Source organism: Octodon degus, unplaced genomic scaffold (genome assembly GCF_000260255.1).
Source record: "Octodon degus isolate 3935 unplaced genomic scaffold, OctDeg1.0 scaffold00032, whole genome shotgun sequence".
Lineage (NCBI taxonomy): Eukaryota > Metazoa > Chordata > Mammalia > Rodentia > Octodontidae > Octodon > Octodon degus.
In genome coordinates this window covers 5,605,153-5,617,966 of record NW_004524608.1, presented here as the reverse complement: position 1 = coordinate 5,617,966, position 12,814 = coordinate 5,605,153, and the positions used below count along the sequence as shown (strand labels likewise).

Sequence of the window (12,814 nt, the reverse complement as noted above, 5' to 3'; positions counted from 1 at the left end):
AAAGAAAGAAAAAGAAAAAAAAATCGATTTGTTGTATAATCCTTTCACAGCATGAACATATATATGTATGTATACACATACATACATACATACACATACTTATTTTACATAAACATTTCTATTCAAATAGTAAGATCCCACATTTAAAAGTTGTATCCCAATATATGGAGAAAAGGAAGCAGTGAAAAGCAATTTACTTTCTCCTAAAAATGTACTGTCACTTCCACTTTTAAGAAAGCTGGCATTTCCTAAGGAGGGAATACTGCACAACTGCCTAGCAGCTTTATCAAAATAACAAGACAAATAAAATGTCGAGATTGACTATCATTCTTCATATATTAGGTTACAAAGATGGTAGAAAATAAGTTACCCCTCAAAACTGATGATCTTTACCAGATTATCAAACTAGACTGAATTTTATTACATTTTTAGACTCCAACTATTTCAATAACAAATTATTAGGATGTTTTAAAAGTAAGCGACATGATGCTATTGCAAAAACATGACTGAGACACAGCATCCAAAAATACTGTGGTTTTACCTTGGACACACCATGGTCTATTACAAAAGTAGGTTATACATACAAAAGTATAAAGAACATATAGTCCTTGAAAGGGACATCCTGGGCAATCCAATGAAGTAGTAGAATTTACGTTTATTAAGCTTGTAACAATGCTTGGAGAATGTGACGTCTTATTCAGTACAGTCTTCCTTGCCTACAATTTCCTTGCACTCCCCAACCTTGGCCACCTCTGCTTCCCCTGAAGGCTCCTCTCTGCTCATAATTAAAGTTGCCCAAATTGCTGCTGTGTATCCCACTGGGGGGATTGTAAATCTACCTGGCATTCCTTTTTGGCCCTGCTGGAGATTTCTTGATGAACCTGAAGCTACATCTTCAATGGCTCTCTTTTGCCCAATCTCAACTTTCTATACAGGTTTCCAAGATAATGTACAGCGCTCTTATAAGACAGAAGAATGTGGAAGAGATCCTTGATTAAAACATTGATAGTTTGTTATTTTCACTTGATCTTAGCCCAAAGGCCGAGAAGCGATTGTTTGTTATTTTCAATGTGACAACTTTGATCTTGTTCTCTTCTGCTTTTAAGGCTTCACCTGTTTTACCCTGGAGAGCCAAGCGAAGTTGTTGAATATAAACCTGTAAAAAGCCCTGGTCAAAGTATTGCAGCCTGATTTTGAAATCTTTGAGTTTTTCTGTGTTCAGTTTGACTGTTAAGAAATCTTGGAGTTTTCGGCCCAGCTGATGAAAACTATACAACAAACATTCCACATAGCTGAACTGCAGCTTGGGAAGTTCTTCATTACCAACATTCTCTTCATTTTTTGCTTCTTCTAATGGGAGAGGTACGTACTCCAACAACTTACCAAATAGTTTTCTTAAATTTGTTTCTAGCTTCTCCATGTCACCACAAAATGAACTCATTTCTGCCAACGATTTTAACACCTCTGGTTGTATATGAGGACCCTCCACTGGGTAGTCAATGTTCTACATTAGGGAGAACTTGCTCACAGAAATAAGTCACAAACCTTGTGGAATAGACATTTTCAGAAAAAGAGGCTCCGCTTGCCAAGTGCATGGGTGGAGCCTGTCCATGCAGTCGGGTCTGAAGGAGTGGAGGTCTGCTCCAGGCCGGCCTGCTCGGCCCTCTGTAAGCTCTTTAGCACAGACAAGATCTTCATGAGCAGAACAAATGCCCCACCTGTCACATCTTCTAGGACCTTTTTGGATTCTGTTAGCATAGGTTCTTCTACTTACTTTGTTAAGACTTCATCTGGTTAAGTCTTCAGTTTTGTAGAGAGGAATTTAATTGCGTGTTCTCTAACAATATCCTCTCCTTGAAGTATCTGGCTAAACAAGCCACCTAGTGTTCCTTTTGCATCCATTTTAAATATACTTAACAGGGCGCTGTTCACTAAATTAAATTCCACAGTCATCTGTCTGCAGAAGTAGAGTTAGTATATCTGCCATTCGCAGATTTTCCCCAGCAGCCAACTGAGGCAGCTCTTTAATAGCTTGGTGTTGAATCGGCACATCTTCATCTTCACAGAGGTCTAACTGTGCACTGACAGCAGAAGCTACCAATTCAGGAAAATGCTTGAAAAATTTAGGAATAAATTGGGCTGCTGGTCGTCTTTCCTTGGTGCCACCTTTCACACCACCCAGTATCACTTGATAGACATCTTTATGGTCGAGGTATTGATCTCTGAAAATTCACACGAAGAATCACGGCATGCGCGGAACATTGAGCAACACTGAGTGCGAGTCCCGGGCACGTATCAGAGGTCTTCCTACGCCTCTTTGTCCCACTTTTCTTACTTATTTGCTGAACATCAGTTTTTCTCACCAAATGCACCTACCGAACACTGGAATCTTCCCATCTGTGTACTCTGGCACTGAGCGCAGGGCTGGCACTTGAACAAAACAAGGAAGAAACCCTGAAACGCTCACGCTGGCCGGACCCCAAGGCTTGCCTCCGGTTTTCCACAAGCTTGCGTCCCCTACACACTCTTCCTAAATCAGTCGCAAACTTTTGCCTCCAAAGATGTATTCTTTGCCCTCTTGGAAACTTTCAGTTTTGTCTCTGGAGGATTCAGCTCCATCGAAAAACAGGAAAAAATCTGAAACAAAACCTCCAGGGTGAAGAGAATGAACGGGAGCCCGGAAGGGCTGGGCCGGGCCGGGCCAGGTGGACAGGCGCGAAGGAGCGGGTGTTCGTATCTCCCACTTTGGGTGAAATATACTTCCTCATTCTACGAATATTGGACTTGGCTCTGTGACTTACTATGTTAATGACCTGTTAATGAATATGGTAAAAAAAATACGGTTGTAATATGACATGTATCCGCCAGGAGGCAATATAGCTTTAAAAGGGCGCATACTGCTTGGCTTTTCCTGCGCTATATTTAGGGTTGTTAACTTTGGGTTTTTAACCTTTGAATTTTCCCTTGAGTAATGTCTGGTCCAAGGAAATGGGAAAGATATGACACATAACTGATCCTGAAGCCGAAGCCAAGGCCAGGCGACCCTATCCAATTCTAGAAAAGCCACTTTGAAGACTCCTGTGCGAGAAAATACAAACTTATAGCCCACTGAAGCTTTGAAGCCAATTCACAACAAAAGGCAGCTAACACACTTCGGATCTGCTTGTCTGCTCCTTTAGTCCTTGGGGTGTCACCTCTTCATTTTGGTGACTGCGTCCCAAACTGTGAAGGCCACCTGCACTTACTCCCTCTCCTTCTTTAATGTCCTCCCCTAAGCATTTATTTCCATCTTACGCTTCATACAGTTTGTTGTTATTATCTCTTTTTTTGTGTTTCTCTCAACCACAGTTTGAAATACAAAGGTAAAGCGCTGTTTCCTTTCCGGCTCTGATGTCTGATACACAGCGGGAGTCCTATATGTGACTGAATAGTACATGTATGAGAGAATATTACACTAACAGACAAGTGACGTGTGCTAAGCTCCACCCGTGCTCTACCGGGTGGTGAGGCTCTGGAGTAAATCATTTTCTCTGGACGTTAACTATTCTTGACTATAAAGTAAGACATTAGAACAAAAAGCCTAAAGTTAAAAAATTCTATGATTTAAAGATATGTACATAAACAGAAAAGGATTATTACTATATATTAGTTATGCAGATGAAAACTTTTTTGGCCGATTGTTAATCACCAAAGAATACCTGTTTAACATATCCATATCATAAGCAAAAGATTTTAATTATACCTGAGAAGTTACCTTGAGAAGGCAGGTCGGAGAGTCATTGGATTCCGAACTGTCAGATCCTCGGCTACTACAAAACAGAACAAACAGAATGTTTAGGTGGCATTTCAAAATTTCATCTGTTGCCAGGTGAGGAAATCCCAGAACATCTGTAGTTCCAGTTACTTAGGGGTCTGAGGCAGGAGCATCATTTGAGACCAGCCTGGACAGATAAAGAGATCTTATCTAACAATAACACTCACCTGTTGTTTTCTTTATTACCTTACTTAAATGATTAAATGTTCTAATTAGGGGAAGAATATTTACAAAGGTAGACTGGGTGTGTGCATACTGCAATCCCAGCACTTGGGAGGCTGAAAACAGGAGGATCACTAGGAGTCTGAACTGTGTAGTGAGACCCCATATCAAATAAATAAATTAATGAAAAAAAAATTTAAAGCAATACTAAGGAATTTTATTGTGGTAAACATTCACATTTCTTTTTCTTTCTTGTGGAACCAGGGATTGAACTCAGGCCCTTGCGCTTGCCAGGGAAGTGCTTATTCCACTGAGCCATCTCCCCAGCCCCTACATTCACATTTCAAAAGAAGATCTCAGCCAGCTGTAGTGATGGATGCCTATAATCCCAGGACTCTGGGGGGCTGAGGCAGAAGTAAACACCAGTTCAAGCCTAATCTGGGCCATTTAGGGGAGTGTCTCAAAAAATAAGAAGTAGGGATGTAGCTCACTGTAAAGGGCCTGGGTTCGATCCCTAGTGACACACACATGCACATATGAATTTAGACAATATTTTTTCTTTACTCATCAAGAAATTAAAGAATAAGCAAAATTATCAGAAAGAAAAAAAGCAAAGATTACAGCAAAAATAAATAGAAATAGAAAAAAAAACCAATAGTAAATGTTTTAGTTACTTTTCTCATTGCTGAAATGAAATACTTGACAACCAAAGTTAAGGAAAGAAAAGCGTATTAGCTCACAGTGTGTAGAAGTTTCAGCCTGTAATCAGCTGGCTCCAAGGCAGTGTAGTGTGGCAGGGGCATCACAGAGCAGGCAGGAGCAACAGCAGCAGTGAGCAGTGGCAGCAGCCTCCTTCTGTCCCTTGTCTTCCACTCAGACTGCACACCCTCAGGGTGGGTGGCACTCACACCTAGCACAGAGCACCCTTCACCCTAGCATCATATAGCCTAGACCCCCCCCCCACCTCCACAGAACTCCACCTATCACCTCATGAGGCTTTGGGGGACATCTAGAGACAATCCACAACAGTCAGTGAAACTAAGAACTGGATTTTTGAAGAGATATGTAACACTGTCAAATCTTTATCTAAATTAGGGGATGAGAGAGAAGACACTAATAAAATCAGAAATTAAAGAGGAAACTTTACAGTTGATGCCATTTAATTAAAAGGGGAGGGACTGACTAGCAGTTATTCACTAACAATCTGAATAGCCTAAAAGAATTAAATAAATGTCTCAAAATACAAAAGACTAAATAAAGAAAAAATAGAACATTTGATTAGACCTATAACTATGTGAAGATTGAATCAGTAATCAAAAGCCTCCAAGCCGGGTATGGTGGTGCACACTTATAATTCCTCATAATAGGAAGGCTGGATGTGGGAGCATCACATGTTTGAGGCCAGGCTGGGAAATGTAAGAGAGACCTGTCTCGAAATTAAACAGGGACTCAGGGTGTAGCTCAGTAGTAAAGTACCCTGCGTTCTACCCACGGTACTATAATAAAAGCCAAATAAAGCAAACAAAGCCAAAACCCCACCACAATAAATCCCCAAACAACAACCAAAACCTTCAGCAAAGAAACCATAAACACCAGATGGAATGAGATATCCCTTCACACCTGTAAGTATGGCTGTTATGAAACAAAACAAAGCAAAACAAGACAAGGCAAGCGTCGGAAAGTGTTTAAAGGAACTGGAAATCTGCTCACTGCGGTGGGAATGCAAACTGGTACAGCTGCTACTGAAAAATAGTAGGGAGGTTCCTCAGAAAACTGTAAGTAGAACTTGCATATGATCCAGCAATTCCAGCTTGGGTGTTTATCCAAAAGAAGTGAAACACACAGCCTGAATGGGTGTTAGCATTGGTGGAACACTACTCCCAATAGCCGCAAGGTGGGAACAAACTGCATATTTATCTACAGATGAACTCTACAGATGAACGGACACAGAAGATAGGGCACATAACACAATGGAATACTATTCAGCTTTTAAAAAGGAAAAAATTCAATGGCATATAAAACAGATTCTTCAATATGTAGCAACATGGGTGAATTGTGGAGACCTTGTACTAAGTGGAACAGCTAGTCACAAAACACCAAAAATGCACATTTCTACCTACTAATGTGAGGTGTCTGAAATGGTGAAATGCACAGACTCAAAGAATGGATGATGGCCTCCAATGGCCGTGAGTTGCTGCTCATTAGTGGATGTAAAAGTTCAGAGAAGCAAGAAGAGCAAGTCCCTGAGCTCTGTCGCTCCACACTGTACCAGTGGTCAACAGTGACACATTATGTGCTTTAAAATTGATTGAGAGGATCGATCTGTCTTTATCACATTGAAGTTAAAAATAAAACAAGGAAATTTCTGAAAGAAGAAAAATGAAAAAACTAAACACACCCTCATATTGGCTTTCTTGCTTTTTGTTATCTATCTAAAGGAACTGAAAACATAACCGCAGTTAAACCTGCTCATGAGTGTGCGTAACAGATTTATTCAGAATTACTAAAACTTGGAGGCAATCAGAATTTTCTTCATTAGGTAAGTAAATAAGCTATCATTTATTCGGAGGGTAAAACATCATTCCATGTTAAAATGAAGAGAGCTATTGTACTAGAAAAAGATGTGGAAGAAATAGAAATGTATATTGCTAACTGAAGGAAGCCAGTTTGAAAAGGCTACGTATTGTACAATTCCAACCAAATGGCATTCTGGAACAAGCAAGACTATGGAGATAGTCTTTAACTGTGGTTGTCAGGGGTTTGAGGTAGGGAAGAGTAGGTACATTACTGAGTGAATCCATGCAATGAAAACACTCTGGGGGCTGGGGAGATAGCTCAGTAGAATAAGTGCTTGCCTGGCAAGTTCAAGGTCATGAGTTCAATCCCCAGTACCACAAAAAAAAAAAAAAAAAAAAAGAAAACACTGTGATATGGTGCCATAAAGTTTGATATATGTCATTATAGATTTGTCCAAACCAATAGAATGCACACACCAAGAGTGGGCCATATAAACTAAGGACCTTGGGTGACAATGATGTATCACTGTAAACTCAGAGATTGTTGATAATGGTGGAGGCCATGCATGTGTAGGGACAGGAGATATATGGGTCATCTCTGTACTTTCCACTCAAATTTTCTGTGACTAAAACTGCTTTAAAAAGTAAAACCTATGAGAGAGAGACAGAGACAGAGACAGAGACAGAGACAGAGACAGAGACAGAGAGAGAGAGAGAGAGAGAGAGAGAGAGAGAGACAGAGACAGAGAGAGGGAGACAGAAACAGACAGAGAAAGAGAAAGACAGACAGACAGAGAGAGAGACAGACAGGAGGGAGACAGGGAGGCAGGGAAGGAGAGGGCACAAAATTACATGTTATGTCTCAGACATAAAGTGAAGACTATACACTCTATGTGGAAATGCTTATATTGGATTTAAAAATAAATCAAATGAAGTCATGATGATATTTGGCCAGAATAATATGCATGGGAGAAATTTCTCTCCACTTTTCAGTGTGGAATCAACAGTAATATCCTAGTCTTGTTATAAAAAACAGAGTAAAACAATACAACCAAGTGCTTTCCTTCAATAGTCTTGACATACCTGGACTCTATATCCAGTCTAATTTCTCTTGGGCAAGAATCTGAATCCTCAAGGACTTTTTCCATGTTCATATGTTTTTCCATTTCTTCTAATTCTTTTAGGCACTGATAATACTAGGGATAATTATAAATAAATTCATTATGTAATTACATTCTAATTAATATCCAAATATTTAGATGCATCTGGAATGAAATTAAATACCAAAAAGTCCCAGCACACTGTTAGGATAGTAAAAGGGAAAGACTAGTACCAGGCTAGTCGTGTTATCTGATGCTCTACCCAGAGGGCTTGGCTCACCTTGCTCCGGTCAGGATCACAATAGTCCAAGAGCGAATCACAAAAATGGTATCCCATTGATTCCAAATCTTTTGTGTTGAAATGAGTGCCTCGTTTATTACCTAAAACATCAATAAGTTTATCCACCCTTGGGAATGAGTTAGGCATTTTTCTTTGCAAGTAGGCCTAACTTGCAAGAGAGTACAGACAAAACATGGATATGACGCTATCTTTTATCTGAATTTTCTTTTCCTGGAGCAGATCTTCTGACAGCTTATTATTATTTTCTTCCAAAACTTAAGCTGACATCAGTATATATTGCACAGAAAAAGAAAATTCAGTGAGACCTTTACAGAGTGGTTGGTTACCAGTTACATATGATACTAATACTTTGAGAAAAATGGGAAAAGATTTTGAGAAAATGATTTCATCATCATAAAAAATGTTTTTATCAATTTCAAGATGACTTAAAAATAAGCTAAAAATGTCACATGTGGATGTCTAGCACCTTTCTTTTTTTTTTTTTATTTGAGAGAGAGAGAGAGAGAGAGAGAGAGAGAGAGAGAGAGAGAGAGACCAGCTCAGCCCACCAGGGGGCGGGGCTGGCTGGCATGTGGTGCTGGGGGATTGAACCGCGGTCCCTGATGCTTTTGCTAAGCTTGTTCTAAGTAGGTGCTTTAGACCACTGAGCCATCTCTCCAGCCCTAGCACCTTTCTTTGAGTTGACATTTTCTAACAATGTGTCATTATCTTAGTGTGGAGTACTCTAGCTATACTATCATGCTATATATAACTAAAAGACTCCTTAATGAGACTACAGAATAGGCCTCTATTTTTAGCTCACTGAATCAAGTGTTTCCTTCTAAATATGAATTGACAAAATAAAGTAAAATAAAATAAAAGCTGGAAGGAAAAAATGGAAATAATATTTTATAAAGGGAGAGGGAAGAACAATAAGAAGGAAAGAAGGGGGTGAGAAAAAAGAATTAAGATATCATATGTACAGGTACAAATTCCTTATGATGAATGTGATTATTATGTATATCAAAAGTGTACCAATAAAATTATTATTATTATTTTTTTGTATTTTAGTACAGGGTCTACAAGGTCTACAGTATCTCACTATGTAGATTGGACTCTTAGTGATATGCCTGTGTTCAGCCTCCCAAGAGCTGGGATTACAGGCACCTGATACCACGCCCAGTCTCAATCCCCAGCTCAGCATGCCCAGGGGCAGGGCCGGCATAGCACACTGTGCCTGCCTAAGCAGGTGCTTTAATCCCCTGAGCTATTTGGCTGGCCCAATACAATTAATTTTAAAAGCTGTCTAATTTTGCCTTGCAAATAGCACATTCAATAAAAACATGTCTACCATAATATTTTAAGTATTTTGAGTAGTCTATGTACATGCTAGCATATTCCTTTCTAAATGAAAAGAAATGATGAAATAGAAATACCACATAGTGGAACTAACCTGCATATAGAATTGATTAAACACAGCATGCATTTACATGGAAAGAATGTACTCTCTACCAGACTGTCTGCACCACTGGTGGGGAACCTGTGGCATGCGGGCTGCAGCAGGCACCCAGATCCGTCTCTATCAGCACACAAGCCAAGTCGCCCAGCACTGCCCCTAACTGCACACGGGGGCTCTGAGCATGCTCAGAAAGGAGACGTGGCACCAGGCGATGATGTGATTTGGTTTTGAATGGGTGTGACTGATCAGTGTGCTACCAAAACAACACTTACATTTCCTTGGACTGGCTGTGAGTTTTAATACATTTGTTTTTATTAACATAGGTTTTAGTTTGGAGTTTTCTTACAAAAATTTAAATTTCATATCTAAGATTTAGCAGAGATGTTCTACTTAAGAGACTAAAATTCTTCCAATGTTGTGCTGCCCCCAGCATATTTAAATGTGGAGCATCTTATTTAGTTATCAAATGTGTAGCATCTTATTTAGTTATTTATGAAAACAAGAGCAAAGATACATTTTTATATTTGCTTGGATGAGCTGTGATTTGAGCAGAAGCCCTCACAAGGTAGGAAATGTACTCAGACGCCTTTTCCAGAGCAGGCCAAAGGCTGGTGCTCAGTGGAACATTGGCCCCTTGCCTTGGTGGGAAGCAAATTGCAGTGTTGGTGCTTTGTGATAACTAAGTGGGCTGGGGACTGCAGCTTGGGCGGTCTCTAGAAGGTCCACCCTCATGGTGGACCTATTAATTTCACCTTCTGTTTAATGATATGGCACAGAGAAGTGAATGAGAACACCTGGCCTCACCCAGTGTTGATCCACAGAAGGTGGCCTCCATGGTGAAGCTGTTTCTGATTCCCATTTTCCACATCACCACCCTTCCTGTGCCTTCTTTGCTCTTCTGAATATTAAACTTGCAAGATGAGAAAGAAAACTGAAAAGGAGCAAAGCAAATGAGAGCCTTATGTTTCTTATGAAGGTTTGAAAGGGAAAAAAAGAGTGTAAAATATGTAATTCTTATTAAAGCTTGAAGAGCTACTCTTCCTTTCCTAATCAATGAGAGCAACTCATTTCAAAATGGCTTATTTCTGGGGCGATGGATTTTAATTTCTGCAATTATTTTTACTTTTTTATTTTGATCTAGCAGGTATTTAAAATCAGCTGATTAATTCTTCATACTGTCGAGATAGAATCTTATACCTGTAAAGAGCTCTATGTAGAGGTTTATATATGTTTCAGAATGCAGATCCATGATGCAAACTTCTCAAAAGAACAAAATTCTTTATTTTCAAAGGAAACACTACTTAAAAGATGTCCTGAAAGATTGTCTGTGAAGAGATTAATGTCTAGAGATTTGGGGAATAAAATTAACTTGTGTTCCATTCTGTGAACTTGAATACAGTCTGAATTTAGTATAGTTCTACTGTGTCATGGTTTGGGGTTCTTGCAAGTGGAACAATATAATACAAGACACATTGTATAATAGTATTTTATAATGACTCACCCAAGAATCATATACAAGCAGCACAGGAAATCTGTTCAAACACATGGACACCAAAGACTCTAGCTGAGGGCCTAGATCCTAATATCCCACATGAGTTCTGCTGAAAACCTAGAGATCATAACAATGCCTCCCACAACTCCAACTGGAGGCTGAGAGCCCACAACAAAGTTTCATGAATGTCTGCTTCCTGGACCTGTGTTGGAAAGGCCCAAAGGTCAGTGGTGGAAGCTAGCAAGTCTATGCCAGCAGGATAAAGGATCTGTGCTAGCAGGCTGAGGGATCTGCACTGGAGCTAGGAAGCAATGCTCCAGGTTAGCACCAGCGCGCCCCCAAAAGTACCACAGCCATCCTCAGCAACAGTGAGATCCTGAGCTCCTCCAGCGATGAGGAAAGCTGAGTACCCATCAGGAAAGCCAATGCAACAAGCTTCTCCACGAGGTTGAACAGTGCACCATCTTCCCCTCTGGAGCGAGGAAGCGATGCTCAAGATGAGGACCAAAGCTCCTCCCAAGTTCATCAGTAAAGCCAGCCTGACAAGGTCCTCCAGCAGAGCAGCCCAAGAGAACTAGCAGCTTCTGACAGCTCCAACAGCTTCTCCAAACAGCATCCATAACAGCGTTTCGGCAGCTTCTCCTGTTCTGCCTTTATGTTGCTGGTAACAATCCTCAGGTGGGCCTCTTGCACCCAGCACCATGCTGGTTTACTTCAGCTGGGTGTAGTAAGTTGGCCACCACTTAGAAATCCACTATATACTGCCATAAAAACTTCATGTTAACTCTATAGAGTCATGTTCTCCTGCTACCTTCCACCCTGGCAGCCAGTCGACTGTCATTGTGCTCTTGTCTTTTCAATATTATTATATAAATGGAATCATACAGTGAAACTTGAGACTCATTTCTTTCTTAGACTAAGACTGGAATTTATTCAGAATGCTGCATGTATCAATATTCATTCCTTTATGTACAAATAACAGCATTTTTATCATATTTTTCAAAACATTAGAAACAGCCCCAAATATTTTTTCATGGGTGAACATGAAACATCCACATCCTGCAAACTGCTTGACCATGGCTCATTAGAATATTATGTAGAACAGAAATGTAGAAGAACAGCCAGAGTTATCTTGGGCTATCGTTAGCTCTGTTAATAGCCATTTACTATCAGCCCCTGTATCTGACCTCACATCCTCATGACTGCTACACAAAACTTAAAATGTGTTGCTCAGCTTGAAATAACTCTAGCTTCTGATGATGTGCAGTCACGTCTAAGCCCCACAGAAGAGAGCTGTCACTGTTCTGTAGCCCACTCCATGACCCCACCTGTGTTTTATAAACACATTGATCCATGACTCATTCTGTGTCTAAAGCAGTTCATGTAACTGATTCCATCGTGCGACATGTCATTCAGGTAACTTGAATCTGTGTTCCGTGGTCATGGTCACTCAGAGTGGATTCAGAACAAACCATTTTCTAATTTCCCTGAAAGCAGAGTTACTACTCTATTTTTACATTTGCTAGATATGTATTTTATTTTTATCATAAATGAATCCTGAATTGTTAAATGTTTTTCCTATATCAGTTGATGTGGTCATGCAGCTTTTCCTCTGTAGGCCTTTAACATAGTGGATATTAGTGATCAATTTTTAAATATGAATAGTCAGATTCTTGTGATAAACACCATTTTTAAAATAAATTTCCAGGTTTAACATGGTAATATTTTGTTGGGGAGTCTTGCATCTTTGTTCATAAAAGACATTATGAAGTGACATTAAATGACTTTGTGTTTTCCTTATAGATTGTTTTTGTCTTGTGTTATGATCATCCTGGAAAACACAGTCTTTAAATATTTGGTCTAATTCTTATTTATTTATTTATTTATTTATATATTTATTTTGGCAGTACTGGGGATTGAATTCATGACCTTGAACTTGCCAGGCAAGCACTTATTCTACTGAGCTATCTCCCCAGCCTAATTCTTCTTCT

The 12,814-nt window shown here is 39.8% G+C and overlaps 1 protein-coding gene and 1 pseudogene across 1 annotated transcript in view; both read right to left on the bottom strand.

Moving 5' to 3' along the window:
- Positions 1-3,715, bottom strand: part of LOC105742010 — a 14,393-nt pseudogene extending 10,678 nt beyond the window's left edge.
- Positions 1-12,814, bottom strand: part of Agbl3 (ATP/GTP binding protein like 3) — a 109,954-nt gene that overhangs the window by 52,659 nt on the left and 44,481 nt on the right. The window contains exons 9-12 of the mRNA XM_023713790.1: positions 10,136-10,262; positions 7,873-7,973; positions 7,576-7,688; positions 3,755-3,809 (exon numbers count right to left, since the gene is read on the bottom strand). Of these exons, the coding sequence (XP_023569558.1) occupies positions 3,755-3,809; positions 7,576-7,688; positions 7,873-7,973; positions 10,136-10,262 (396 nt within the window). The remainder of the gene's footprint in view (positions 1-3,754; positions 3,810-7,575; positions 7,689-7,872; positions 7,974-10,135; positions 10,263-12,814) is intronic.